The 14,097-nt window shown below is 44.2% G+C and overlaps 1 protein-coding gene across 16 annotated transcripts in view; it reads left to right on the forward strand.

Annotated features, from left to right (window-relative positions):
- The first annotated feature begins 1,710 nt into the window (after positions 1-1,710).
- PARD3 (par-3 family cell polarity regulator) overlaps positions 1,711-14,097 on the forward strand; it is a 470,717-nt gene continuing 458,330 nt past the window's right edge. For all 16 annotated transcript variants that reach the window (XM_062568908.1, XM_062568913.1, XM_062568911.1 and 13 more), the window contains exon 1: positions 1,711-1,881. In XM_062568908.1, the coding sequence (XP_062424892.1) occupies positions 1,762-1,881 (120 nt within the window). In that variant the 5' untranslated portion in view covers positions 1,711-1,761. The remainder of the gene's footprint in view (positions 1,882-14,097) is intronic.

Consider the following 14,097-nt stretch of genomic DNA (forward strand, 5'->3'; position numbering starts at 1 on the left):
GGACAGACGGTGGGAAGAAGGGCTGTTCTGGGCAAGTGAGTCCTGCCCAGCAGAGTCGGAAGCATCAGAGGACAAGTGCTACGGTGCTGCATGTAGTGGTAGAAGGACATCAATGCTATATCTTGTAAAGCTTATTTTAACTTCATGTTTGTGGTACCCTGAATAAGCTCAGTTGTGTGTGTGGGGGGGAAGCATTTTTCCTTGCCATTTTCCCCTATTCTCCAAACTCTGCCTTTACTCTGCAGTTAGTTTGAATTCTTCCACCATTTACACCCCACAGAAACATGTTGTCAGGCCATATTAAATGTCCAGTGAACCATGCAACTCCATTGTTCTCAGTGAAATCCACGTCCATGAAATTTGTGAGTGATACTTGTAAAACCTTTTGACTTCTGATGGCTTTGAGTAGGAAATTACTCAGCAATTTTATTAATGCTGATGTTACTGATGATGCATCAGTTTTCTCCCGTCACATTGTGGTTCTGTTGCATTAACAGGAACCCAAAGGATCATGAAGACCATCTGATTTTGTGTGTGTATGGTGGCTCTCCCAAAACATCAGAAGGGAAAGCTTATGTTTCCAGCAACACACATCCTCTGTGATTTAACATCCTGGTTTGTTTGTAGCCATGTATTTGAGGAGGAGTTGTATGTAGCAGGTAGCCAGCTTCCTGCAAAAGAGAAAGCAAGCTGGGCCTGCTCTTCCTCTGTGTGGACAAACTGGGGACAAGGGCTGAGGACTTCCCACAGTTCCTCGTGACAGCTCGGCATCAGGAACTGTTGTGTCTGCAGCCAAGGGACAGGGCAAAGCAAAGGAAGAAGCATTTACATGACATGGTCTGCCCCACGGGGCTGGCCTTGGCCTGTGTATCTGCCTATGCAGAGGTGGGTATGCAACCTGTGAGTGCTCGCATCTTATTTCACTGCCCAGCCTTGTGCTGACCACCTCCAGGAGGGGGGAAATGCTGCCTGGGTCCCACCATCACCACGTGCCACCACGGCGGGTGCTCCAAGGCCCGACAGCTGTGTCTCTGCTCTTGGCTAGCACTCGCTGTCTGACCTCCCAGGCAGGCACCAACCTCCCCCCAGCCCGCCCCACCAGCTACCAGCCCCCTCCTGGGACACCAGCCTCCCTTGGCCACCAACCTCCCCTGGCCAGCAACCTTCGTGGCCGACCACCACCAAACCACCACCCGCCCCTGGCCACCAAACTCCTCCTGACCACGAAACTCTCTCAGCCACCAACCCTCCCGCCTCGGCCACCAAGCCTTGGCCACCAAACCTCCAGATTACCAAATCCCTGGCCCGTGAGCAGCCCCGGCCTCCCCCCCCCTTCCCCCTCGGCCACCAAGCGCAGGCCACCCACACCCGCGGCCACCCCCGGGCCCGCACCCGCTGCCCGGCGCCCCCGCCCCCGCCGCTGCGCGCTGCAGTGCCCCGCGCCTCCGGAGCGGGGAGGCAGCGCCGCCGCCCCGCCCGCCGCCGCTGCGCGCCGGGGCAGGCGCCGAGCAGGTGGCCGCAGGCAGCGGGCATCGCCGCGCCGCGGCGTGTGAGCGGAGCGGCCCGGCCCGGCCCGGCGCGCCGCCGCCTCGCCAGCCGGCAGCTCCCCTCGCCGGGCGCCCAGGCAGGCGGCCCGCGGCGGCCGGGGGGAGCGCCGCGCCCCGCCGGGGGCGGCCGTGGCCGAGGGCGGAGAGGAGGAGGAGGAGGAGGAGGAAGGCTGCGCGGGGCCGGAGGGACCCGGGAGCCCCCCGGCCGCGCAGGATGAAAGTCACGGTGTGCTTCGGGCGGACGCGGGTGGTCGTGCCCTGCGGGGACGGGAACATGAAAGTTTTCAGCCTCATCCAGCAAGCGGTGACCCGGTACAAGAAGGCGATCGCCAAGGTGAGGGGCGCGGGAGCGGCGCCCGCGATCAATATGGCGCTTCCCGGAGCCGGGCCGGGCCGGGCCGAGCCGAGCGGGGCGGGAGGCGCGGGGAGAGCTCCGCGCTGCCCCGCCGGGGCCGGGGCCGGGGCCGGGGCCGGGGCCGGGGCCGGGGCGGCCGGCGCCGGCCCCCGCAGGGCGCGTGTGCCCGGCGCCGCCGCAGGGGCGGGAGGCGCCGCGGGGCGGCGGGCGCCGAGCGCGGCTCCCCGCGGCTGCCCGCGGGCGCGGGGCCCCGGCGGCCGCGGCCCTTTGTTCGCGGCGGCCGGCGCGGGTGCGGCGCCGGGGCTGCGCCCCGCGGCCGCGGGCCGGGCGGGGGCCGCCGCGCAGGGCTGCAAATCCAGCCCCAGGCTTCCCGGCCGCGCCAGGCCCGGGCGGGACGGGACGGGACGGGACGGGGCGGGGCGGGGGCTGCCGCCGGGGCAGCTCGCCGCCGCCTTCGCCCGGCGGTGCCGGAGCCGCCGCGGGGCCCCGCTGCGGCGGTGCGGAGCGGAGCGGAGCGGTGCGGAGCGCGCCCGGCCGCGCAGGCTCCGCGCCGCCCGGGGACGCCGGCTTGGCCCCGGCGCCGAGAGCGACGTGAGCGGCGGGGCAGGCCCGGGGCGCCCCGCCGGAGCGGGCGCCTGCCCCGGCGCGGGGCAGCGCGGATCCCCGCTGCCGCCTGGCTCGGCCTCCGGCAGCCCCATGTTGAAATGCCTGTGGGCGTGCAGGCAGCGGCACTCGGGGCTTCCCTTCCACCGGCAGCTTGGCGAGCGTGTGTGTGTTTTTCTTTTCCCTTTTCTACTTTCTAGTTGTCGCTAAAAACTTCCTTTTCATCAGCCTGCTTAGCAGGACAATATGGAAGTTGTTTAGTGAAGTTTTAATCATGCGTCTTCCTCTTTTCTCTACCTAACTCATTCAAAGAGTTGATTTTTTTTTTTAAAGTTTTTCTGATATTCTTTAAACTTCTAATGTGGAAGATTTGGTTTGGCAAATATGAACTTTGAGAAACTTCTCTTTGTAGCTGAAAGAATATTGTGATTAGTATTGGTGGGCTTGAAATGACTGCCAAGAAAATTTTCACTATTGTTTTTCTCTGAGAGCCTTAGGTAAGAAGAAAGGTAACTGAAATTCTCACTACCTCTTTACTTTATTCCTTAAGAATGGGGTTTTGGAGAAGAAAAAGATAATTCTAAATATATTTTCTGTTATTTCCTTTTTAACGTGTTTATGATACTGGCTGGAGAAAGAGTAAAATGATTTACTAAGGTATGGCTGTGTCTGTTTATTTATTTATACACTGCAGTTAAAGTGCATGGTTACAATCTATATGCAAGTGTGAGACAGGGGTTGTGGGAGTATCTTTTGGGTTAAGGGCTTCAGTAAATTGTAACTGCTTGGGGCTGTGCTAAATGCTTCATTGAACCGTTCAGATGAGAACCGTTTGCAGGACTTCAGTGTTGCAACACTGACACTGACAAAACTAATTATATTGATGTCTTGAGTTCCATAACTGTGATCCGTGAGAGGCAGCCATGTGGTGCTGGACTACATTCGTTTCCAATTGTTAAATTATGTTTAAAGATGGCAGTAATATGGTTAAGAATGGAAGTGATTGCAGTGGTGAACACAAGAGTAACATATGTCAGTCACCATAAAAATGTTATGTGGTTGCAAATGGTATGAGTGTGCTCAAGAAAGAGCATTTCCTCTTGAAATATGCTGAGGTATTTATTAGAAAGACTATTTGTAGGGTTACATCCTGACTTTGACTTTCCCCTAGTCCCCAAAGTTCTTGTTCTTGGGTTTTAAATGACACGATTGTTTTATTTACTATTATTTATATGGTGGTTGTGCTATATGCCGCTGGTGTGGACTTGAGGTAGCTGTAATTACTGAGATTGTTTCTATTATATGGAAACGCTGTGGTTGAAAACACAGTAGCAGAGTCTACAGACTTTTCTTTGGGTGTTTTGTACAGTCACCATCAAACCTTACTTCCAACTTAAATTCACTGAAAATTTCCCATGGAGATGTGTTGGTAGTCAGGAGATGGGTCCATAGTGCCTCATAAGTAAATGTACAGTTAGGTTTCCTGTGGTCATTATAGACTGACATGGTAAGGTTACAGTTTTGGTGGCAGAATTTCATAGCTATTATTATTTTTTTACAGTAGTTTGATGGATTCTTTCTGTATTAGTGCGGCAACTGAGCAAATCTGCACTTCAAAAAGAGAGAGAGAGGAGACAAAGTAATTCATGTAGTGAAAAAGTGTGCATGTGTGCACACGTGCATGTAGGATCTGGCAGCTGGTATCAAGCTGACATTGAAGTCTGCTTAACCACGACTATAGCGTTATGAGAAGAAAACATATCTGATGGAAGATTATTCAGAATATTTTAATTAAGCTGATGATTTTCATTCTTGCAGAAAGAGTGTTGTTTCTCACCCTGCAAAAATGAGTATGTCTGCTTTGTGCACTGACAGCAGTTTCTTCAGCAGAGCTACTCAAAGCCTATAAGAAGTGAATTATCAGCCCTTCTAAGATTACCTCTTGCTTTGTCATGATTTTCAGTTTATGATTAGCAATAAGTGATCTGCATGGAGAGTGCCTCTGATGTACCTATGTAATGATGACTGGAAGATATGGGATTATGCTTGCAGAGTACCACAGGCAAATCGCTTCAGAATTTGACCTCAATTTGAATTTTTCTGACTTGATATTATTTGGATTGAATAGATAGAAGGATGAGAATGAAAAAAAAATACCTATGGAAAATGATCAAGATAATAGTAAGGTTTTCTTACTGTAAAATTTAAAGACTATTAAAAACGTATGGATATGATGCCCAGTTACTCTAGGTATTGCAGTTATTTGTGGATGCAATTGCCTTTGCCCTTGATTTATGAATCATAATCAATTGCATAAATAAGAATAACTTATTAACATAACAGACTGTGCTCCAAGGTTGATCCGTGCACTGTGTATGGGAAGTCTTTCTCTCTTTGAGTTTTATTCAAAGAGAAGATTACGTCTGAAATATGACCATTTTTTTTCCCTGAGTTGTGTTTGTGGGGAAAAAAAGCAAGCGATCTGCCTCCTACCCCAAATAAATCTCTAATTTTCAATTATAAGAGATATCTGAAAAGTCTGCCTTGACCAGGGGAACTAAACTCAGCAAAAATTGATCATACTTGCTGAAATCTTGTGTGCAGGGTAGCTTTACTTACTAGTAACGCTAGGTTTGTGCAACTGGCCTCGTGGAGCCTCTGGCATGATTTCTGCAGTAAGTATTAAACAAGTACAGTTTGTTCAGGTGGCAACTGGCCTGAGAAGTGCTGGGTGCATTTTTCAAACCCTGCCTGTGTCAAAATCTTTATTGGTTTTGTTTTTATGTAGTTCTGCTCATGATTTTCCATCAGTTAGTTTGACGATAACAAAATGCCAGAAGAAAAAATAAGAGCAGTTTTTGAGGGGCGATCAGCCACACTTGGTTTTCTTGATGTTAATTGGAAGAAATTATGGGATGTCCCGGAAGGGAACAATCAGGCAGTTGAGATGAAACATGTTTGTCAAATGGTTCAGTGTAAACTAATATCAAACTGTGGAAAATTGTCAACTGATGTGTGATTAGAATGTATGAAGTAACCTTTTTTGCAGAAATAATAAATTCTGCATTGTGTAGTTTTGGTTTAATCTGGTTGCACTCAGAGACACTACTCTTTTTCTTTCTTTCTTTTTCTTTTTTAATTTTCTGCTTCCTCTGTGATCCTGGTGTGCTTTGTTTTTTTAGGGATACTGTAAGTATTTTGCTTTTTATGTTCTTTTTTTCTTTCTTAATTTCTTACGGATATATGTAAGCAAACATAGCTAAGGGGTAGGTATTATGTTTGGGTTTTTTCTTTACCATGGTGTTTTTGTTCGATGTAAATGGGCATAAAAATTGAATAATGGACTCATTTATCCATGGACCTACAGGAATCTTTATGATTGTTCAGTCTGTTTTAAATATCACAAACTTGTAGTAATTTTTTTAGGCCCTGCACAAAACCCTGACTTTCTAATAAAAATAAGTAATTAACAATTTTCCTTTTACCATCAAGAAGACTGAGAACTCTTTTGAAATTCCTTTCCTTTCCCCTCCCCCTCACCAAAATGTTGTGGGAGATTAAACGTTGGAGGGATATTGTGATATCACATGGAACAATGCTTGCAGTGTTAATTTTAAAACCACAATATGTTTGTATTTGTGAAAAGTAATTATAATCTGTTCTTTGATAGCATTTGAAGGTAGTTGCTGATAAGAGAACAGAATTCAAAAAAAAAGTTTGTCGTACAAGCAATTAACAAGTGTCAAGTGACCATATTCTCACTAAATATATACAAACAAAGATTAGGCCACCCAAAGTTTGAAGCTCGGTCTCTGTGGTAGATTTGAGGTTCAGTAGCGGAGGTACAGAGGGGGAAGGCTGTAGTCCTAGTGAACGTGTGCGGTGTTTCTTTTCTCTTTTAGTATTTTTCAATGCCAGCTAACTGGGACTTTCCAGATTATTTGCTTAAAAATCAATTCCTGAAACAGAAGGTTGTCTTTCAGATACGCAGCAACCCCTTTATGTTCTGCAGGGCAAACAGTTGTGCATTTGCTTGTGACCATGTCACTAGGGTAGAGATTTTAGGTCCTAGTATGTATTGGATAGTACATAGGTGTGGGCTTGTCTGAAAATCCATTGATTTTTATCTGGATTTTAAATTGGTCTCAGTGTTTTCTGTGCTCAAGTCTGGCCTGTATGTTTTAACATAGGCTCAGCTTGTTCCTCTGTAGCGCTTGTGCTAGAATGTAGCACCATGCTGGGCTGTTTTAGAATTTAATGAAAACATGCATTGTCAATGATGACTGAATTTAGCAAAAATATTAAAAAAAAAAAAAAACAGATTTTTTTTTGTCTGTATAAATCTTGAACCCATTTTAAAGTTTAGGAGACATAGGCTATTTCCAGAACGCTTAGGAACCCTCTCCGCCAGAAAATCCCTTTCACCCCTGCTACTGAGTTGTCTGGCAGCTTCTAGCAGACAATGTGAGGATGAAGTCTCTTTGCTCAGAATTTAGTATTTGCTATACAGCATTAAAAGTTTTGCCTGAAGTCAGCTAGGACAGTTCAGGCTCCCTGCTGCCCCCAGTAGTTTTTGCTAACCAGTCTGTGCCCTCTTTGCTGATGTTTGTTTCTGGATAGCAACAATGACACCCAGCTGACTATTCACTTTGCTCTGCTGCAGCTTGGTAAAAGCTATAAACAGCAGTAGAGAGCTTCTAGTTTAAGGAATAAGAACACTGAAATGGGTCATAGTGGATGCGTATTTAGAAAGCTGGTGTGTGATTCTCCAGGCTTAGGAGCTAATGCTGGACATGCAAGGTTGTGTTTTGTGTATAGTGGCTTAGCTCACTCCAGTCATTACAGAAAAATTCCTTCTTAATCTATTCTCTCCAACTCCCTCTTTAAAATTTTAGCTGTGTTTTCAGTCTAAAAATGTTGCACATTTTCCTGTAGTTGTCCTCATATATGAATGCAGCTGATTTTAATGAGTTACGTGACAAGTTACAGAGTGAAGGTAGGAATGAGTTGAATGTGGTGGCCCCTGCAAACGTGTTGGGATGGGATTGTACAGAGGGGTCATGTTGGAGGACGAGCTCTGGTCTAGGAGGTGAGTGGCTTCAGAGCCATGCTTGCACTCACGGCAGGGTTTATCTGAGGGCTTTCCTGTGGGCCAGGTCTCTCCATTGCACAAGTACGACCTTTTCTCTGGAGGGCCTTGGAGCTGCTCTAGTGTTTTGTCCTTGATGAGTCCTGCTGCTGATGTGTTTCTCTAATAGGCTTGCCAGAGGGTCTCCTTCCCCCTGCCAGAGTGGATATAAAGCTGTTGAGTCAACAAGGCAAATGCTATTCAGATTAATCAAGCATAATAAGGAGGGAGGACTGAGTTTGGTAGTGGAGAGCACCTGCTTATCTTAATAAATGTAAAATGTATATATACATTTTATGAATGAGCATAAAAAGTGGACAGCATACAAGTCCTTTAACTTTAAATGTATTTTTAATAAAGATATACATGGTACCAGCTCATATTGCTTATGTGAGCAGTACCTATCTTAAGCTAGATGAGATGCCTCATTATTTTAGGTCTGTTATTATGCGGCTTCTAAATATTTAAACATTACTCACAGTGATAGAAATGGAGTGCGTTTGTGGAAGAATGATTTGGGAGTGATTTCACATTGAATAAACACACTCTGCTCAACTTCCATGGTCAGTTCCTGCAGCTCCGAGAAAATATTGTGGAATAGTCTGTGCAAGTGCTCAGCATGTTACATGAGTAGGTACTGTAGGCAATTTGGGGTTTAGTGAGTTGCCAGCCTTTCTTGTTTTGGGTGAGAGCCTTCAACCAGTGGAAAACCATTTGATTCTCCTAGGTTTTTTTACATTTTAACTTTGGTTATAATGGTTGCAGATGTTTCAGTTCTGTTATAAAACCACCGCTGGAAGTAACACTTTCTCAGTTGTACCAGACTGTGACATCTTTTGGTCAAGGCACATTTAAGCTGGTAAAATAAGGTGGAGTAAATGGAGGGGGGAGGGAAATGATGATATTAGTTATACAGAATATGGTTCATGTAGCTTTAAAATAATTTCCTGGTCCTTCAAAGGAAAACAAACCTTTTCATCCAAGTATAAATTGAATGGCTAAAACACGCAACATTGCTGAACCAATACTTATGTATATTGAACGTTAAGTGGAATGCTTCTAACATAAATCTAGAGTATAGCACAGATGTTCTCACTCAGAAGTATTTTTGTGAGCAGTAAGAAAATAAAAAGTGGAGTAAAAGTATTAAAAATTTCTACAGGATACTTTAGGGCATCTGTGCTTTATTTTTTCTTCTTTTTAATATAAATTATATGTTTTCCTTGTTTCTTTGAGGTCATTTTACTGTAATGCTCAGCAAGTCTGGTACTGGAAGATAGATTTAAAAAATAAACAAACTACCTTTGAGCTAAATTACATAATCCAGTGGTACTGTTTACAAAAAGAAAAAAGGAATACTTGAGAGCTAGCAAATGTAGATAAAGTACAGTCAAAAAGACTACTATGACTAGTGAAAGAGAAATGAATCAAATTCCAAATTCAGAGAAATATACATTTTAAACTAGCAGTGAACATAAGTGTGTTTTTGTTTCTAATGGTTATCAAATTATTTGTACTTATAATACTTCAGTGGTGTCATATTTTCAGATTTTTTTTTCTACTAGTAGCCTTAGTTATTTTCTCAAGTTGGTTCCAGATATCTGTTAAGTCAGAAGTAACCTTTATGGTTTTTTTGCAATATTTCATTTTTTTTTATATAGTAGATATATGAGGGTAGCTTACTTTTTGGTTTAGTTTCTTACTGTAAAATGATAAAAATATAGTAATATATTTAGTACTAAACAAAAAGAGAAACCTATCTCTACTGACACTGGAAACTCTTGGATTTGGATCCCATTTGCTTTGTTTGTCTGTAGAGCTGATAGAAAAGCGCATAGGAGTTTTTTCATGTATCTTTCTGAAGGCACATTGCCTGTTGACTGTAATGGCAAGTATATGTGTGTGTTTGGAGGCTGATGCAGAGCACCTTTCAAGTTAATTTAAGTGTGACTTTATTGCTCCCAGAAATGTCCTGCAAGACAAGGGCTTCCGTAGGCACTTGGATCTGCCAGAGCACCTGTTTAGTGAGGTACTCAGGGGTACTGAATTCACAAACATCAGTTTGAATTGAGGTCTCTCTACTTTTCAGGGCTCTGGGGCCTAAAATGGAAGGGAAAAGCCGAAACCAGGGGGCGTTTCAGAGTGCAGGGTGCAGGTCTTGCACATGGGGGATGTGGTTGTGGGCTGACCTGTCCTGTCAAAGACCAGAGCAGCAACCAATGTCTTGCAGGGAAAACAGGAGTTTGCATGGAAGCAAGGTGGTAAAGGGATAAATCAAATCAAATGCTGGTGAATACAAAGAGCTGAGGATGGAAAGAAACTATTTAACTCCGTGCCCCAAAGGTAAGCAGTCGTTTTAGCAAGAGGGCCTCAGTGACACAACGGCTGTCATTGAAAACACCCTCTTTTTAAAGGAAGGAACTGGTGGAAGTTGTTATAGGAAGCTTCCCTTTTTGGGTAATAAGTTTAGTGAAAGCAATGAATTTCTGAGATAGTAAGAAAAATAAACACCATTTTGGAAAGGTGATGTCACATTTTTGGACATACTTTCCACGTTCTCTCACGCTTAGCTGGTGCTGAGGCAGCGGGATTTTGAGTCTCTTGCAGGACCGAGCTGGTACTTCGTTAGCAGTTTGCTTTTTAAGTGGCTGTGTTTATGGGATTTTTGTTCTGGTTATGCATGTCTTTTCTGAACCAGAGACTCAAAACAGCAATTTAAAATTTTTCTGATGTTCTTGTTGAATTACTCATAGGAAAAAAAAAAAGTTATGTGGGTATAAAATGTTTAAATAGAGATAGGAGTTTGGGGAGTGTCTGTATGTTTGTGTGTGCACCCACTCAGATGCTGTCATTTGTTTGAAGAAATTTAGCCACACTTACTAAATGAAAAAGTAGTTTCACCTTACCCCATCTTTTTTGTATGTGCTTTCAAAGTTCTTGAGTTACTCTATCTTCCCTTAGGCAAAGGCCACATAATGTTTTTTCTTTCCTATTAAATGTCAGAAGCAATATCCTTCATCTGAGAAACTTGCAGAGATACAGCCCTTTGTGCATGGGATGAGAAGAACTACTTTGCTTCAAGTTTTGAAAACCCTTCTGAAGAGAAAGGAGCAGAATTTCCTGAAATATGGAAAAAACAGTTTTATATGATGCTGGCTTTTCTTGAGACCAGCCAGTCTGCAAGTTTTGTTGCTGTAGCAACTTAAGTGACAGTTAAAATAATAGGAAGCTTCAGAGCTTTTAGCTTCTTTAATAAACTGCTAAATGGAATAACAAGGCTTGATTTAATTTGGTCTCCTCAAGAACCTGCTGTAGCGAACGTCACCGGCATTTTTAAGCCTGCATTTGTTTGCGCGGCCGGTTCCTTCTCCTTCGCCTCCCTGCGCGGACCGGACCGCTCGCCGGCAGCTGGAGGCGGTGGGGGCGCAGCCAGGTAGCGGCTCCCGAGGGGAGGAGAGCGTTAGCAGCCCAGCCGCCGTGGCCAGCCTTTCCTGGGGAGGGAGCCGCGAACCTCTGCGCCGCGCCGCTGCCGGAGGCAAGGGGCGGACGAATTTTACCCCGCTTGAATTTGGCTCCGTCTTCTGCCAGCGCCAAGCTTCTGGAAACGCTTAGCCTGCAGCGCGAGGCTGTCCTGAAGGTTAAAGGTGTTGTGCCGTTGTAACGCCCTAGCTAGTTATGGAACAGTCATCTCCGTAAGTCTTACTTGTTCTGCGTTAAATGTTTCCGTCTTATTATAGAGAAGACGGGCGTTAGGGTGAGTTGTGCCGCGAGCGAGGCTGTAGGAGCCCCCCGCGGGAGCGCGGCGCTGCCCTGCGGCCGCGGCGCTGCCCCTGCGCCCGCGGAGGTGGCTCCGCCGGGCCGGGCCGGGCCGGGCCGGGCCGGGCCGGGCCTCCCTCCCTCCGCTCGCGGCTCCCGGGGGCTCCCGGGGGCATCCAGCCCAGGGGGCGCCCCCGGCCATTTTCTTCTCTTTCTGACAGAAAGCTGGTGCTTTTGGTGCTGCGCTGTAGGGCAAAGACAAGCCAGGGCAGGAGGAAGAGCAAAACCCAACGCAAGTATCTACTCTGCTGTCCCCAAGCTTAGTCAAACTGAGGAACCTTTCTTCTGGTTCTGGTGCAAGTTTAAGACATTGATTTGAAATCCTAAACTGAATATTCTGTTTTGGCATTAAAAATACTAATCTTTTGTTTACAAGCTAACAATATTTAAGAAGATGAGTTAAAAATTTTCCACTCTCGCTGAATTTTCGTAACAGCTGCTTTTCAGATCGATAGTCTTAATTAGTGCAGATAATTGCTTTTTGAAGTTTTTCTTCAAAATGTAGCAGAAATAAAAATGCCTATAAACATTTTGAAAATTTTCAAGTCTTAATTCAGAAATTGCAAGAAAAAGCGGACTAGGTGAATTAAAGAGCTCTTAAATTTGTGATCATCTAGTAGTGCTGGCTCTACTGTAATGCAGCCAGCGAACATCTACAACTGTGCATGCAATCTATTTGTATGCTTAATTGTCATCATATTTTTGGAGAAAAAAAAATTAACATTTTCTAGACTTAGCTAATTTGGTCTGAATACAAAGTGTTATATTCCATCTGTCAACCAGCACATTTAACTTGTGGTTATAGTAGGCAATGGAGTAGTCTCAGCCCAAGCCTAGCAATCACCGAAGAACATAGTGCTTCGGTAAACTAAAGCCAGATGTTAATATGTGTAAAATGGTATTGTAATCAATGTTTTACAAATCTCTCCTCTATTAACATAGTTGTTTGAAGTAGATTCCTGATGACCCTTTGTTGCTTTGGCTTTGCCACAAAATAGTTACTGTTATATTGAATCCCCAGTGCTAAATTGGAAGGCACGGATAGTAAGTATCTAGTATTGTATCTTTATGAGTCTATAAACTATTTAACTGAAAAGGCTCCTGATCCTAATCCTGCTCCTTGTGAAAGTAAGAATAAGTTTCCTTTGCTGGATGGAATTCCCTAGCTGGAGAAGGAAGGAATCGGTGAAGGAGAGTTTTAGCTTACGAGAGAAGCTAATTTGTGCCGAGTTAAATGTTCTTTTGATATTTGACAATGAAGTAATTAGCTTGGGTGTACTGCTGTTTACCTTTTAGGATTTGGAGAAGTCTAAACAAGCTGCTGAAGGGAACTGTGTCATAAATCTACTACTGAAATACTTTTTGACAATTTCAGACAGAGACAAAATCTGCTTTTTGTGGTGTTATTTTTCTGGTGGCCTGTGACTGCTGGGAGGGTGATTGCTAGTGCAGTCCTTTGCTCTAGCATCTGAGACTGCTAAGTGATTGAGGGAAGATTTGGCGAGTGGTCTCATGGTCTTCCCGTGGGCAGTATGGGGTGATCCGATAGAGCCAGGTGGGAATCCTCTGGGTAGGAGTGCCCTCGAGGTGCCTGTGTAATTGCTTAGGCATTAATGCTAACCTACCAACTTTTTTTAAAAATATGTAGTTCAATATTTACTATAGCAGTTTGCTGTACTTGAGTCCAGTTTGCTGTAGGAAATGATCTACTTTTGTTCTAAATTAACTCCATTTCATAAATCGGTTCTTGCTTGGTCTCATAGTGGAACAAAGTAAAAAAGGACTTTTTTCCGTATTTATATGAAAATTATTAAAGAATACTGAATTTTTAAATTACAGTAGCTAATTCTGTAAGATGTGTGCCCTGTTTATGGGTGTTTTGTGTTTCATTAGACTCTGTATTGTGTTTTTTTTATGAGATAGAGATAGTGTATGAAGGCTACTCCAATTTTAGATGCTTTCACAAGTTGCTTCTAATTTAATGTGTCGCAGTTATTTACTGCTTTTTAAAAGGCTTTGCTTTCAAAGGCTAGTGAATACTAAGGACATTAGTCCATGGTAAGATACAGTAAGTACACAATTTTTATTAATCACTTTTGGAAATTTAAATTGTGTTATATTGAGATTCAAAAAAAGTCAGTTATTCTGTAATTAGTTTTGCACTATGCAGAGTTTTTAATCCAGAATTATTCATGTCACTTGTTTTCCAGAAAGTGAGTTGTTGCTCCCTGAACTCAAGAGCAGATTTTAATAATTCACTGTTTTGTTTTGCATAATTCTGTGATGTAAGTTCAAATAGAAAGCAGAACTCTGAAACTGCAGAGTTTATCATAAATAGCCCTATTGCAGTCTTTTCTTTCACCTGATGATTGGATTGGAAAGCAATAAGTATAACTTAAATACATAGGAGGAAAAGGTGATATTAAGAAAAATTACCACTTTAAATCTTTTTTTTTTTTTTTTTTTTTTTTTTTTTTTTTTAACATGAAATTTTATGCATATTTTGCTCAGGAAAGCAGATCTGCTTATTAAAACTCCAGTGTGCATTTTATTTTGTTGTAGGTCATTTTAAAGATATGATGATCATATTTAGCTGATTCTTCATATCACTTTTCAAATAATCTTAAAGGCAGAGGCAGATTGTAATG

The sequence above is a fragment of the Rhea pennata genome, chromosome 2 (genome assembly GCF_028389875.1).
Source record: "Rhea pennata isolate bPtePen1 chromosome 2, bPtePen1.pri, whole genome shotgun sequence".
NCBI lineage: Eukaryota > Metazoa > Chordata > Aves > Rheiformes > Rheidae > Rhea > Rhea pennata.